This window comes from Lygodium microphyllum, chromosome 4 (genome assembly GCF_053477565.2).
Source record: "Lygodium microphyllum isolate KBCC chromosome 4, Lygodium_microphyllum_v1.1.10, whole genome shotgun sequence".
NCBI lineage: Eukaryota > Viridiplantae > Streptophyta > Polypodiopsida > Schizaeales > Lygodiaceae > Lygodium > Lygodium microphyllum.
This window is the reverse complement of record NC_141138.1, coordinates 121,581,383-121,597,927: the sequence shown is the minus strand read 5'-3', so window position 1 is coordinate 121,597,927 and position 16,545 is coordinate 121,581,383. Positions and strand designations below refer to the sequence as shown.

Sequence of the window (16,545 nt, the reverse complement as noted above, 5' to 3'; positions counted from 1 at the left end):
ACATTCTTGAAAATATGCATGGGGTCCAACAAGTGGTTGACCTGTAAGTGGGTCCAATATGGCAACTTGTAGAAAACTGAGAACCGTCGCATTCCATTTGGATGTGATTCCGGCTTTACTATTTTCAGCTCATACCAGCTTGCAGCGTTCATACGTGCTGGAGGTCGTCCAAGAAAACCTTCCCTGAGTTTATGATCCTCCGGCAAGAAAGTGGCGTGTCCTTGATATACCATCTTCTTCATGGTTCGTGACCTTTGGGAGTCTAACTGTGGGCCACACAATGGACATGCATGATAACCTGAGGTAACCAGACCTGTAAGGTGAGCCACGACCTAGTGAATACTTGATTGAATGAAATAAAATATAGATATTACCAACGAGAACGGAGGTCTGCTCACTTGAGCACTCTTCCAATCCCGAAAAGTCATGCATCGTCCACATGAGAATGGCTCGAATGTTAGCTGACCGCCGACCATCGCGCCTGCTCATATCTTGCACAATGACCCCCTCCTCCCGCAAAATCTTAAGCTCATCGACTAATGGACGAAGATACACGTCCATATTTTTTACTTTGTAGCGGCCCGGGACGAGCAAGCTAAGGATGAGATGCCCTTTCTTCGTAGAAAGCCATGGAGGGATGTTGTAGTTAACAAGCACTATAGGCCACACATTGTAAGAAGTCGAGCGCAGACCGAATAGGTTCACACAATCCATGGCGAGACCGAGCCGAAGATTCCTTGGCTCTCGCGCAAAGCCTGGGAAGGTAGAGTCAATGTGGCTCCATGCACGCGAATCCGCTGATATTCGTTGAACTCCATCCGTGGACCTATTCTGCACATGCCACGTTGTCAAGCTTGCCAGGCTAGACGTGCGAAACATGTGGTTTATGCGAGGGATGAGCGAAAAGTGTCTGAGAACTTTTTGAGGGATGGTTTGCCCTTGCAAGTCCTGTCGATACCTATGAGCACTACACTTTCGACATGTCTCCATAGCCTCGTATTCATCTCGAAACAATATGCAGTCGTTGATACATGCATGGATGTTATTGTAGTCCATGCCAAGCTTCTGTAAAACATGTCGTGCATCATCACGAGACTCAGATATGGTATTTGCAGGTGGTAATATATGATATTTCAATAACCTGAAAAAAATCATAAAACACCTTGAAAAAGCACAAATGTTTGCAATAATACTGTTTTTAAAAAAAATCAATGAAGCCTATGTGCAAGGTACCTGAATAACTTAGTCACACTCGTATCTCTCCAACCGTATTTTGCTTGCACACTTAAGAGTGCAAGCAATGTCTTCAACCGAGATACTCGGCACCCATCATATAATGGTATGGATGCTTCCTCTCTAAGCGGGTCAAATGTCTCAACATCCATGGGAATCAATGCATCAATCATTGCCTCCATCTCAGGCTCCAAGATTGTAGGTAGGTCGGGAAGGTTGTCTGTCTCCTCTGGCATTGACGGTATAGATGGGCCTTGCGAGTGGTGGATTGGCTCCTGCAATTCATCCATCGCACGTCCATGAACTCTTCTAATTGGTTGCAAAGGGTACACTCCCTCTTGGGTCGAGACATCACCCCCTGGATAGAAAATTTGCCAACAAGACCCAATCTTATTGTGTATGGTTTTCAATTAGCTTGCGAGTACAATGCATGATTAATATTAACTTCAAATTACCGTTTGTTGAAAATCCGCAATCGCCTGATCAATGATCTCAGATTGAAACTCGCCAAATCGTCGTACGTGTTCTATAGACAATTGGCGTTTTCGTCTAATTGCCAACTTGCATTGAGAGCAAGGACATGGGACACGCTGATTAAGATACGTCTCGTGGTCTTGAACAATAAAACCTTCTTCGTTTTTCATCTTATCTACATTACAGCAAACGAGGCTTAAATGGATAGCTTTATGGAGATGTACGTCAAGTTGCAAGTTGACCATAAATTTTGCATTGTACGTCAAGTTACATAGTAGTTGAGAGCTTTATGGAGATATACGTCAAGTTGACCATAGCTTTATGGAGATGTACGTCAAGTTACATAGTAGTTGAGAGATTTATGGAGATGTACGTCAAGTTGACCATAGCTTTATGGAGATGTACGTCAAGTTACATAGTAGTTGAGAGATTTTTCGATGTTATATCTCGGCCTTGTATCATGCTCAAGGATTTGTTTGTCGTGGTAGATAATTATTCGTTATTGTAAAAAACTGCACTAGAGGGCTTTGAGTATAAGTAATCAATTTTGAGCATCATTGAGGATCTCTTAGTCTAATAATAAATCAGTCTCAACAAAAAGCATCTTAGAAATGTGGTTTTTTTGTCCTAGAATCGCGTATTAAAGTTAATGCCATCTATGAAATTTATCAACTATAGTAATAAAATTTATTTCAATCAATTCTACTCATAGTCATAAGACCTGAGAGAAAATATCCTATACTCAATTTAAGGGATTCTTCTTCTATAACAATACTTTTGGGTTCATTTTGATGAAGTACCGTAATGACCATTAGCTAGGGTATCATTTTCTTTTAGTCCTTCCGTTGACTAGTTGGCATGATTTCTAATTTGTTATGCCTATAAAGTTAATACAAAAACAATGAATTATGCATATCACAATTAGATCCCCTACTTGGACATTATGAAGGACATGACCAATTTTAAGCCATCTTAAAGAGTCACCAATGTACGTGGCCCATGGCAAAGCACATTGCATACCATTATCGATAAGTCTATTATCTTAAATTTCCTTCTCCTCCCTCTCCCTCTCCCTCTCTTTCTCTCCCTCTCTCTCCCTCTCCCTCTCTTTCTCTCTTTCTCTCTCATTTCCTCTCCTAAACAAGCAAAAAAGAAAGTGATTCAAACATTAAACAAGCAAGAGGGAGAGTGAGAGAGAGAATGCACTCTCCCTCCCTCTCCCTCTCCCTCTCTTTCTCTTTCTCTCCCTCTCCCTCTCTTTCTCTCCCTCTCTATCTCTCTTTCTCTCTCATTTCCTAAACAAGCAAAAAATAAAGTGATTTAAACATTAAACAAGCAAAAGGGAGAGGGAGAGAGAGACAATGCACTCTCCCTCTCTTTCTCTCTCTCCCTCTCTCATTTCCTTCCCCTCCCTCTCCCTCTCCCTCTCTTTCTCTCTCATTTCCTCTCCTAAACAAGCAAAAATAAAGTGATTTAAACATTAAACAAGCAAAAGGGAGAGGGAGAGAGAGAATGCACTCTCTCTCCCTCTCTTTCTCTTTCTCTCCCTCTCTCATTTCCTCCCCCTCCCTCTCCCTCTCCCTCTCTTTCTCTTTCTCTTTCTCCCTCTCCCTCTCCCTCTCTTTCTCTCTTACTCTCTTGTTTCCTCTCCTAAACAAGCAAAAAAGAAAGTGATTTAAACATTAAACAAGCAAAAGGGAGAGGGAGAGAGAGAATGCACTCTCCCTCTCCCTCTCTTTCTCTTTCTCTTTCTCTTTCTCTCCCTCTCCCTCTCCCTCTCCCTCTCCCTCTCCCTCTCTTTCTCTTTCATTTCCTCTCTTAAACAAGCAAAAGAGAGTGATTTAAACCTTGAACAAGCAAAAGAAAGAGAGAGGGAGACTCACCGATGAGATATGGCGAGCGTGGGGCGGCTCCTCTTTGCGATGAAGGCTCCTCCTCTCCTTCGCGAACAACGGCGGCGACGGCAAGTCTTCTTCCTCTCCTTCTCTCATGACGGTCGCTCTCTCCCTCACTCTCGCTCTCAAAACTCACAATGGAGCAAACAGGAAATGAAAACCGCGCTCGGTTTCGGCCGCGTTTTTTCCCTGCAGCCCGTCGCTATTTGCGTCGCAAATAGCGATACAAATAGCGACGCCGCTATCCGCCGTCGCTAATCGGCATCGCTACTAGCTCAAATCCTTATAATGGAGGTCCAACGCGTCTTGGCTCTCGCTAAAAGAACTAGGGCAAGACCAAATGTCGAGAGGGAGATAACGCTAGAGGTAGATCTTACATTGAGTGAGCTTCTTGTGAAGCGACTCTTAGATAATACAATTGCAAAGTAGAGTGGAGTAGCCTTAGCAACTACATTGCTATCATGGCTAGGAATCACCCCAAACTCTAAAAGTCAAACCAAGATACCTATGGTTGCTAAGCAACTCGACAAATATCAACTTGGCAATGACTTGTACAACTTCGTAGAGCAATTTGAGCAAGTATGCAAGGCGAATGGCCTCACGGACATTGCTTAATGTAGATAAGCTTTCAGAATTTGCCTAGGAGACAAAGGACGTGACATGGTATACTAGCCTAGATAATACCAAACATAATAATTTTAATAATCTCAATAATCTATAAAGAGATTCTCCAAGGAAGGATACTCTAATAACCTCATTGTCAGGTTGATAAATGTTAGCCAAAGGAAGAAGGAGGATATCCAAAAGTGCAGCACTTATGTACGGAGTCTCTTTAAGAGAATCCCAAGGCAACAGAACAACCTAACAAACGAGGGGTCTCCATTGTATTCATAAATGGAATTTGAAGCGAAGAGCTTTACAAGGCCTTTGTGAGCAACTCGAATCTGTAAAGGGACGTGCTAGCTAGGGTCTTCAAAGGAGAGAGAGAGAGAGAGAGAGAGAGAGAGAGAGAGAGAGAGAGAGAGAGTGTGTGTGTGTGTGTGTGTGTGTGTGCATACGCACACAAATAGAGGAATGAGATAAAAAAGGGGAGAGAAAGCATATGTGTGTGTATAAAGGAGAGGGGAGAGATGTAAAAAGGGTGAGAAAGATAGGAGTTGCAACCAGAGGAGAGGAATAAAAAAGGGGAGGGAGGGAGAGGTGGAAAGGAGGGGAGAAAGATGATTCTAATTGACATCCTTAAGTTGCCATACATCACCTAGAGAGAGAGAGAGAGAGAGAGAGAGAGAGAGAGAGAGAGAGAGAGAGAAAGAGCACATACGCGAGAAAAACTAGAAGGAGAGGAAAATGGTGAAAAGAGAGAGAGAGAGAGAGAGAGAGAGAGAGAGAGAGAGAGAGAGAGAGAGCAAAAAATAATAAGGGATTAAAAAAAGATAGAATAGTGAGCAAGCGCGCGATTTCTTATGCTCAAGGGTGCAAATGAAGAATATGTATGCATGTTATAGTTGTGCATATGTGTACATGTTACAATTGCGTGTAGCCTAGCATACCATAGCGAAGCATATGCTTGTTGACACTCAAGAATAACAAGGTTATCATACAACCAGCAACTTCAGTTCCCTCGCACCCTTCTTGAACGCAAAGAATGCTAGTATTGGTCTGAGAGAACCATTCCCAAAGCTACCTATCCCAAAAAGGTAACTAGGAAGCGCTTAGATTAGGTACGTTTTATTTCAGAAATATGAGATCGATAAGAGCACATACTGGTAAGTATTTTCTCGGCCCCGACATAAATTTGGGATCTGCTGATTTTTGAACTGTTTCGAGTTTCGACTGCGACGGAAGCCGGTACATCAATTCCCTCCAAGTGCTTACCTGGGGCGCATACCGAACGTCTTCAAAGCACGTAACCATCGTAACAGATTTCCTCTTCCTTCGACGGATGCCAAACGCAAGTTTTACTGTGGAGAATCAGCTCATACTTCACACTTGTTTGATGGTTGCCCTTCTTGCAGATAGTCAGAGATGAGTAAACCTCGAGTAGTAATGGAGCTTGCTGATCATGTCATCGGCAGCATGACTTTGGGAGCTTCCTTTTCGGACTATGTAAGTATCTGTTACACAGGAGGTTTAGGCAAGCCAAAACATATGAACGTTCCTCTCACTATCTGTCTCACACACATGCACACATACCACCAGGCTTGACCCTCCCACCCCCCTCAAATAACTATTCTTTGAATCCTCTAGCTGTGACACTAGCTTTGTGAAATCGTATACAATCTATTCATGCTAGATGCTATTTCCAGATAAAAGTCACTTCCCAGCTTTGCTTTAATAGCTGTTACACCATTGATGGGCTGTTTGCATGAGCGGTTTTAATACAGTGTCTGTTAATACACTCACATCCCCATCCATGTCGCAGACCTGTTTTAAACTCCCATGTACTTACCCACAATGCCATGGGATACACTCCCCTAATTGTTCAGTAGTTGGGTATCATCTCCCTCTCCTTTCACCCCATGCTTGGGCTATGCGGCATCCAGGAAGTCACTTTTTGCCTTTCTCTTTACTCTCCTGAGTGTAGGTCGCTGTTACGGTTTTGCATGCCCACAATGTAAAGGGTAACGTTGATACATAAGCCAAGGCCATTCCTTCCCCCCCCCCCCCCCCCCCCCCCCGGCCCCCCACCACCACTTCCACAGTCATGCAATCAAGAGGATCACCTGTCTGCAATGATGAATGTTTGGGTGGGGCCTAGCCTATGTAGTTCCTTCTGATAGACCTGTTGCAAAGTGGGAGAACCTCAACATGTAGGTTTTGAATTCAACTCGTCAGCCATCCAGGGCCAGCAGGTACAAGATGAAGTGGAAGTGATAATCCTGTATTGGATAAACACATACAAAAATGTGCTTCTGTAGTACCCAACTTAAAAGGCCTGAAACAATGGATATAGAGGCACAAATTCTATACCTAGTACAAATATACTAAAGTGTATGCCAAAGAAAGTAAAGAAGGGAGGTAAATGACTCCTGCAGACAGCAGACAGCTCCTTGGGAATGTGTGTACCAGCAACAGATAAAGAAAAGCACCAAATTCTTCACCTGTTGAATGAAGGTAACTTGCTGTGGCAGGTTCACATAACAACACTACAGGTTGGAACAGCATCAAAAGCAGCAGAATGTCTCGGGAAAAGTGTATCAACTGACATAGACTACAAGAGGAGTTCAACTGTATTTTTAATGTACAAGATGACTCCTTCATAGCCATAATTCAGCTTGAGCTGGCTGAAAATAGTGAGTTGAGTCCCAGAAATTGAACTTCCTAAAGTGGCTTGCATTGTAAGGTTGTAAAACTTTTTGCTTTTCTGTTTACAACTGCGGATTCCCATTTTAGAACTGGAAATTTGGAAAATTCTAGAAATGATATGCGTAGGGTCGACTGAGTTGACTCAGCATGTGCTGTTGCCTACCACATGGCATCCTATGACACATCCACTTGGGATAATACAAGGAGTCTATAGTGAAGCCCCATCAAATAGATTGCTTTGATTCCAAATATCATATCCATTTTCATCTTTGCTCAATTGATCATCACAATGGAAATAAGAATGCAGCTTCCTCCTTTTAAGATATATTTGGGTCAACTGATGCGTGATAAGTTGAGAATATAATCACTAGCTTTTGTTGAAAATGGCTTTGTACAAACATTTACCAAGTTAAACTTATTCTTGAACTTGCTCTATGGGGAAATGATATTTCACATAAAGATGCTTTGTGGTATTAGCAATATGGTGATCTCTTGCCAATGGGCAGATTCTAGGAGTTCAGCTGTAGACTTTTGGGCAGCCACTTTGATCTTGACTTATTTTCTTGTGTCTCACACACGTGTACTTGTGTAGGCAGCCCTAACCTTGTTCCTATTTGCTACTTGGCCCTTGTTCTACTAGGGCACATTTGCCTCTTGTTAGTGCTCTTGTTGTTGCACGTAGAAGCGCGATGAGCAAACCATACTTTTGGAACGACAAGAAAAGTGGCACAATAGTTATTTGTCCAATTGCTTGGAAAACCCTTACACAAGGCTCTAGTGAGCGTGTATATTAAGAGTTAGGCTAGTGTTTCATGAGCACGTGAGAAGTACTTGGTTACTTGTACATCATGATGTTAGAGTGAAGCTATGCAAAAGCGAATGACCGAGACAAAGAGTGAACAGAGAGAGAAGAGAGAGTGAAACACAAAAAATCTGCAGTGAAGAATGCTGTATAAGGATGCAGAATTATACATGGGTGCAGAGAGAATATCTGTGTATGTCTCCACCTCGAAGATCTCGGTCTTTGTTAGCCCCGAGGGCAATCTCCACGGTTTGCAGCCTGAAATTTATGTGAGACAATTGACAGAGGCTGTTGGAAATAAAGCCTATAAATAGATTGAAAATAATGCATCATATAATGCAGATTGGCTGCAATCAATATAGCTGATTGAACAACAACTGTTCAACTGCTGCCCGACTGCCCAATTGCCACGTGGCACACATCCTGCCCTTGTTGCTTGCCGCACAAGCTGCTCGTGCTCCCCCTACTAGTCTAGGAAATGTCCAGCTCTAACACCCCCTCTTAGAGCCTGGACACAACATAAGACTAAGGGATCTGGAGTGCCGTTGAAGTAAAGCTTAGGGAAGATTCTTAGTATATAAGTTAGCAAGATTGTCTTCGGTCTTAATAGTATCCCACATCGAAAGTCTCATCTTGCAACTCTCATTGTCGCACCGCAAGATAGGAGGACAAGTCTGGGGGCAGCAAGCTTCTCCAACAATTGCCGAAGCCACACTATCTCACATGTGGTAGAGGATGTAGCCCGATACTCTACCTCAGTCGAAGATAGGGCTACTGTGGGCTGCTTCTTGCTACTCCAAGAGAAAGCACTAGCAGCCAAGGTAAAACAATAACCTGTAGTAGACCGCCTTTGATTCACATCACCAGCCCAATCTGAACCACTCCAACCTATAAAAACAAGATTAAAAGCACCTGTATCTATTGGATAGGAAATTCTAAGGTCAGAGGTTCCTCTCAAGAACCGAAGTATCCTCTGAACAGCGTGTCAATGCACTTTCATGTACCCACGTAACATTGGTATCAAAGCCGCCCAGGCCTGCTTGAGCTTGTTCCTCATAAAAGCTTTCGATTGTCCTCGTGAAGGCTTTCTTTGGCCCCCACATGTCACACGTCACACTGGCCAGGCGAGAAGACAGTGCCCCTACACTTCACACTGGCCAGGCGAGAAGACGGTGCCCCTACACGTCACATGGGTCAGGCGAGAAGACGGTGCCTCCCACACATCATACGGGTACTAGGTTTGAGAAGACGCACACGTTATATGTTACACTGGCCCGTATTTTATCATGCACAATTGATTTCGTGAGGCAATAAGCGAATGGCAGTATTTCGAAAGTGCAGTAAACGAACGGTAGAAAAAGCCAGTCGGACGAAGTCAGTTTGACGAATCTGACATAGCAGGCGTACAACTGGTTCACGTGACCGGTGTATTTAGTCCCCTCCTTACTCGGTGTTTCTGCCAATAAGCTTTATTTTCAGCGTGATCGGCTCAGTTTGGGAAAGACAAATTATTCCTCACTCTTCGGGGTTATTACTAAAAGCCATCAACAGTTGCCCTATCACTATAACTAGGGAAGTACTTCACTTTGTACGCAAATTTTTTATATTTGCTTTCTAATTCTAGTGTATTAATGGAGGGGAAAGGGAGAGGGAGTAATTGAGGGTTCTAGTTCTGGGGACCACCCTATGGTAGATCCCCATGAAACGGAGATACAAGAAGAGCAATGGGAAGAAATTTTTGCCACACGAGAACAATTTGATGATCAAACTGCTCGTGTGCAGCCACAAGGGGTTTAAATGGAATTTTTAACTCAAACACTCACCGAAATAAAATCTCAATTAACTTGATTATTAGAAAGGGATAAAAATAAGCTAGAAACCTCGGATATTCCATCTTCATCGAAGGATTTGGATGTGACTATGCAAGATCCTAAAGATTCCCACCACAAGTTGAGGGATAATCCAGTTTTAAAAGATATGAAACCCCCTCAGTTTCACGGGGAGGAAAAAGATAGAAATAAAAACATTATCTTTAATTTTCTCCAAAAATGGGAGGATTTGCACAAACTTAAAAATACTCCACCACATCTCCAAGTGCTGGAGGCCAGTTTTACTTTGGGACCAAAGGCGTATAAATGGTGGTGAACTTTAAAGGAGGCAAATAAAATACCTGAAACTTGGGCTCAAATTGAATTGGTCTTTTTGAAAGAATTCCTTCTTGAAAATGAAATGGAAAGGAATTGGGAAGATTGGGATTATGTCAGACAAAAGGGAAGACCCTTGCTGACATATTTGGAGGAATATCGTGAGATAATCCTCAAATTGGAAGGAATAGATGAATTTCAAAAGACGAGGATTCATTAGGGGACTAGATAAGGCTTGTAACAAGGAAGTGAAAAGGAGTTCATCTAAGTCGCTTGAAGAGGCAATTAAATTTGCATTAATCAATGAAGATATTTCGCGTCCAGGTACACTCACTAGTCTCACTGATATGGAGCCCAAGGCTAAAGAATTGGAAACCTTAAAATTTGTAGGCAAATTTAAAAGGAAAATGCCATTTCTTAAGGGCAAGAAACAACCTTTTGAAAAGAAACAATATGTAAGGCCAAAGTTAAGTCCAGATAACTTTGATAAGGCCAAAAAAGAAAAGCTGTGTTTCAATTGCCTATCCCCTAACCATGCTGCCTAGAATTGCCCTCAAAGGAAAAAGGGGGAAGATAAAGGAAAGGATAAGGACAAGGGCAACGGAAAAGAAAAACAAATCCATGTAGTGCAGACCCTAGAATTAAAGGGGCATGAAAAGTATAAATCTTTAGAGGTTTTGCACAAGGATGTACAACACAGGTGTTGTATGTCAACTTCAATGTGGCAGCCTACCTTTGGGCCACATGATTTAGTTAGAGTTCATGGATTTATAGTTGGAAAGAGGGTTAGAGTCATGATTGATGGCTCCACTACCCACAATTTCATAAATTATGCACTTGTCAAAAAATTGAAACTTCCCCAACAAAAGAGTGGGCATCAATATGTTGTTCGTATGATGCAAGGTCAGGATAATAAAATATGGGATACAATGGTATCCAATTTGGAAATTGAGATCCAAGGATATAAAGATAAACTTGATTTTCAAATTATGAATATGGAAAGAGCCGATATTGCTTTAGGGAGGGAGTGGCTATGGGGATTGGAACCATCCTTAAAACGTAGTTATCATCATAATACACTGGAATTTGAAAGGGATGGTAAGACTTTTGTGATTCAAGGTGAACATGAAGCATCTGATAATCCTTTGTTGTGTTCCACTGAAGTTTAGAAGCTGATAAAGAAGGAAGCTTGTGAGGTATATATATTATGGTCTCTTCCTGTACAAAACACTTTTACTTTGTGTAATATAAAGCAACAATTTTCTTATGTTTGTGAGTTGAATGTAAGTAATGAATTAAGTGGTTTGTTAGATGAATTTAAAGATGCGTTTCTTTCTGATTTACCAAGTGGCCTTATGATTGGTATTCCAATTGTTAAGAACACATTTCCTTTATGCGAAGAAAACTAAATGTGAATTCTTCGCACAAGAGGTCAAATATTTGGGGCGTATTATCTCGAAAGAGAGAATCAAGATGGATCCAGAAAAAGTAAAGGCAATTATTGAATTGCCATCTCCAAGGAACCTGGAAGAGCTGCAGATCTTCTTAGGATTATCTGGATTTTATCGTAGATTCATTCGAGATTATGCCAAAATAGCTGTTCCAATGACAGACCAACTTAAAGGGAAAGGGAAGAGCTTTAATTGGGGAACAAACCAAAATGAAAGTTTTCAAAAACTTAAGGTAGCTATTGCTATAGCTCCAACACTATTAATTGTGGATCCCAATAAACCATTTGTGGTTAAAGCCGATGCTAGTGATAAGGCGATAGGCGCGGACTTATTACAAGAAGATCAACCAGTTGCTTTTGAAAGCAAGAAGTTAGACCGTGCAAAACAGAATTATTCTGTTTATGAGAGGGAGTTGTATGCAATAGTACATGCAATGAAGAAATGGAGGCACTATTTGTACGGTGCTAAACTTTTGATCCTGTCGGATCATGAAAGTATTAAGTGGCTTAATGACTAACCGGATCTACAAGGGCGTAAAGCCAGATGGGCCGAACTCCTCCAAGAGTTCGACTATAAGATAAGGTATAGAAAAGGAAAGTATAATATAGTGGTTGATGCACTCAGCAGAATGCCCATCATAAATGAATTGAGTTTTACTCAGTTCACTTCTGATTTGCTTGAATCCTTAAAAGGGAAATGCCAGGTTGATCCGGCATATTCCAACATATGGGAAGCAATAGAAAATGGGGATTCAAATGGAAGGGCCTCCACTGAGGAAGGAATATCTGAGGATGTTCAACAAGGAAATGGAGCATCAGGGGTTGCTCAAATGGGATTCAAGTGGAAGAATTTTACCATTGATAATGGTTATTTACTCTATAAGGGTAGGGTATGTGTCCCGAAAGATGAAGAAATAAGGCACCACATACTCTTTGAGTGTCATGATACCCCTAGCGCGGGACATCCAGGAGTTAATAAGACTTATAGTCTTATTAAAAGGCAATTCTATTGGCCTGGAATGAATAAGGATGTCCTTGACTATGTGGTCAAATGTAATAAATGCCAGGTTAATAAAGTTGAAAGATTGAAAATGGGAGGACTTCTCCATCCATTAGAGATTCCTTCAAGAAAATGGGAGAGTATCTCCATGGACTTTATTGTTGCATTACCCAGAACATAGAGGGGCCACGACTCTGTGTGGGTGATTGTGGATAGGTTAACCAAAATGGCTTGGTTTATTCCAACTTCAGCTAATGTTAAAACACCAGAATTCGCTAGATTGTTCGTAGAGAACATATACCAATTGTATGGCCTTCTGGCAAATATAGTTTCTGATGGGGATAGAAAATTTGATAGTCAATTTTGGCGTGCAGTATTTAGGAAGTTGGATACTAAACTTAGCATGAGTACGGGGGATCACCCGTAAACATATGGGCAAACTGAAAGGGTTAACCAAATCCTTAAAGATATACTCAGGGCATATGTAAGTAAAAGGCAAACTAATTGGAAAGAGTATCTACCGATAGCAGAGTTTGCATATAATAGTGCCAAGCACTCTTTCATTGGATATAGTCCATTTATGTTAATGTATGGGTTTCAGGCCAGAGCTTCTCATGCAGTGGGATTGCATAAGGAAAAGGTTCAGGCAGCCAAGGATTTTTTGGAGGATATGAATAGTATGTTAAAATTTGCTTAAGAAAATATTAAGAAAGCTCAAAATCAAGCTAGAGCTTATGCAGATCCTCACCGAAGAGACATCTCCTTTGAAGAAGGAGAATTGGTCTATCTTAAGGTGCCTGAACAAACTAAAACCATGAAAACGGGACGATGTCCAAAGCTTTCACCTAGGTATTGTGGTTCTTTCACAATACTTAAAAAGGTGGGAGAACAGGCTTACAAGCTCCAACTACCTACTGGTAGTAAAATACATCCAGTTTTTCATGTAAGTAAGCTAAGGAAAAAGCTGGGTGATTTGGATAATCTAATCTTAAATGATAAACTTGAGGAGCTATTAGATGACCAATCTAATCCACATGAACCAGAAAGAATATTAAATATTCGTAACAGACGAACAAGGAATACTATTTATCAAGAATGTTTGGTTAAGTGGAAAGATTGTTCAGAAGAAAGCTCAACATGGGAGTGAGTAAGTACCCTAAGGAAAAGGTTTCCCAATTTACAGTTGGACCTTCCAAGTATCGTTTTCGAGGACGAAACCGAATCTTAAGGGGAAGGAAATGTTACATTAATAAGGTAAATTATGGGAAATGGGTGCGAGGGATGACCGTCTGGGGGCCTTGGGCACCCGAACGGGGTTTAGGGGAGCCTAGAGAGTTAGAGAGTCCGAGAATAGTAGGACTCACCTGTCCGATCTTAGGATTTCCTATCTAGTAGGTACAAGTGCTTTTGATCTTGTTCTCACAGGTTGGAGTGATTCAGATTGGGCTGGTGATGTGGATCAAAGGTGGTCTACTACAGGTTATTGTTTTACCTTGGCTGCTGGTGCTATCTCTTGGAGTAGCAAGAAGTAGCCCACGGTAGCCCTATCTTTGATTGAGGCAAACTATCGGGCTGCGCTCTCCATCACATGTGAGATAGTGTGGTTTTAGTGGTTGTTGGAGGAGCTTGGCTACCCCCAGACTTGTCCTATTTTGCGGTGCGACAATGAGAGTTGCATTGCCTTGGCATGGAATCCCGTATTCCATACCCGGACGAAGCACATAGAGATCCAATATCACTTCATCAAGGAGAAGCTTTTGGATACGACAATTGATATGGAATACTGTAAGACTGAAGACAATCTTGCAGATTTGTTTACGAAGGCACTTCCCCAGGCTTTACTTCATCGACATTCTAGATCCCTCCGTCTATTGCCTTGTCCAGGATCTGAGAAGGGGTGTTGAGAGTCATCTCCTGCCACGTCAGCAGTGCCACATGGCAGTCTGCCATGTAGCAGTAGTCGGATTGTTCGCCGACTGCAGTGCAGCCGACCTGATTATTTCAGGTATTTCTCAGGCATTCTTTTCAGCCTTTATAAGGCTGAGTTTCCAGCAGACTTCTACACTTAAATCTGACAGATTTCAGCCTGTTGGCGATGGAGACTGCACTCAGGGCTGACGGAGGTCGAGGTCCTCGAGGTGGAGACATATGCAGGTATTTTCTCTGCACCTGCGTATAATTCTGTATCCTTATACAACATTCTTCATTGCAGATTTTCTGCGTTTCATTGTCTCTTTCTCTCTCTCTCTTCTCTTTCTGTTCACTCTTTGTCACGGTCATTCACTTTTGCATTGCTTCCCTTTGACAACTTCGTAATGACAAAAGCATTTTGGTTGTTGCACCAAAGAAGAGAAGGTCTTACTCGAGAAAACCCAATGTTTGCTAGTATACATTGAAGCAAAATTGTCTCGAGTGGAAGAGCACATTACATGGTACTTGGTCTCGTAGACTGTTTCTTATTACTTCAAGAGGTTGCACCAAATCCAAAAGAGAAGTGCAATAGTAGACTTGCAAGTGTCTATGTAATCTGTCCATTTTAAATCTCACTAGCTTGAAAGGGTGAGCCCCTTTGTTGGGCTAAAAATGCATTAGCTTCACTCAAATAGCCCCAAAACATGCTCAATTAAGAAAGAAATCTTGTGTATTTATAAAGAAATGTGTTCCTAGAGAGTGTATGTATCCCATAAGCACAAACCCACTTGGAAGGGCCCAAACTTTCTATGAGTAGGTATATTGCCCTCCATTCAGCCTTGATCTTGTTTTGCAAGTTTTAGGTGTTTTCAGCTTGCTGCCCATATCCCGTTCATGGAGGACATTACAATCCAAGCTATCCATTGCAGTCTTCACTCATCTGGCGCTTGTTTCCAACCCTGCGTCATCAATTTGTTGTTGTTTACAGCCAGGCGACTGCTACTGTCCATCATCTAGCTGTTATATAGCTTGCCATGCTAGCACAGTGCCGTGTTTGCAGGCCCTAGCTGCCGCATTGCAGATTTTCTCTCCTCCAACTATCGCCATCATCTTCTTAGCTTGTCGTTGCTGTTTTGTCTCTCTTGTAGTACACTTTGCTGTTTTCTCTCTCCTCACTTGTGTTTTCAATCTTTCTCTTTTCTGCATTGCTGTTTGCATTAGATCCAGCCTTTCTTGGTTGCGTTTGTTGGTGTTCAACATTCGGAGGCTGCCTTGGTGCTATTTGGGATCCATTCGAAGTATGGCACACTCTCCAGCTCATTATCCTTGCCTTGATCCTTGAGATATAGGAGTTCGAGGTATAGTATTCATTCAGTGTATAGTGTGTTTGCTGCATGAGCATTGTATATTCGGTAGTTATATCACTTTGTTCATTCTTTGAGTTACCCTAACCCTAATTGTGTTCTTTTATCAGTGTGTGCTTTGTTGTATGGTGTTATTTGTGTTTCTATGTTAGGGTATTTTTTTCACACCCTCTTCATAGAGAATCCCAAGGCAATGAGTGTCCTCTAGATGCATGACAAATCTCGGATAGCAACTTGCCAATGGAAAAGGAGAAGCTTTTTCATTAAAGAAGAGAGAAGAGCGACAACATAAGAGTTGTCGAATCGTGTGGATGAGCTATATTAGTGACCCAACGAAACTACGGTAGCAAGATACCATTGCAACTCTGTATGACCTCAAAGAAAAGTTTACACTTGGGATCCATGGGGTTATAAATAGTCTTACAAGCAGCCATTCCAAAGGTGGCAACCATCTTGATGATGTAACATTGCTCCAAGATGAAGATGTCTTGATGTAGTTGATATACGTCAAGGCCTAGGAAGAATTGGAGGACTTTGAGGTCTATCATATCAAACTCCTTGCTAAGTAGCTTTGATGTATGCTCAAACTCCTTAGTATGGTTCCCTATCAAAATAAAATCATCAACATTTAAAATAATGTGAATACAAAGGACAATTAAGGTTGGGATCGCAAATTGATCTCTTGAAACCATGTTGAAGGAAGAAGCAATCAATCGATCCAACCCTAGGTACTTGCTTAAGATCATAAAGAGCTTTCCACAGATGGTAGGCACGATCGATTTTGCTTGGAATACAGAAATCTAGAGATTGATCAATATAAATCTCCTCCTGCAAGATGCCATACGAGAAAGGTTGATTTGGCATCCATTTGGTACATTAGCCAATGGTGATGGTTGCAAAGGAGAGGATTGGCCCGATTGTAGACATTTGAGATGTTGGAGCAAATGGTCTCAACATAGATCAAAG

The 16,545-nt window shown here is 41.8% G+C and overlaps 1 protein-coding gene across 3 annotated transcripts in view; it reads left to right on the top strand.

The window, feature by feature from the left end:
• The first annotated feature begins 5,186 nt into the window (after positions 1 to 5,186).
• Positions 5,187 to 16,545, top strand: part of LOC148037553 (protein ANTHESIS PROMOTING FACTOR 1-like) — a 36,804-nt gene continuing 25,445 nt past the window's right edge. The window contains exons 1-2 of one of the 3 annotated variants that reach the window (XM_087676498.1): positions 5,187 to 5,504; positions 5,618 to 5,708. In XM_087676498.1, the coding sequence (XP_087532624.1) occupies positions 5,628 to 5,708 (81 nt within the window). In that variant the 5' untranslated portion in view covers positions 5,187 to 5,504; positions 5,618 to 5,627. Of the gene's footprint in view, positions 5,509 to 5,617; positions 5,709 to 16,545 lie in introns of all 3 variants that reach the window. The other 2 variants (XM_087676499.1, XM_087676497.1) reach the window with 2 other exon arrangements.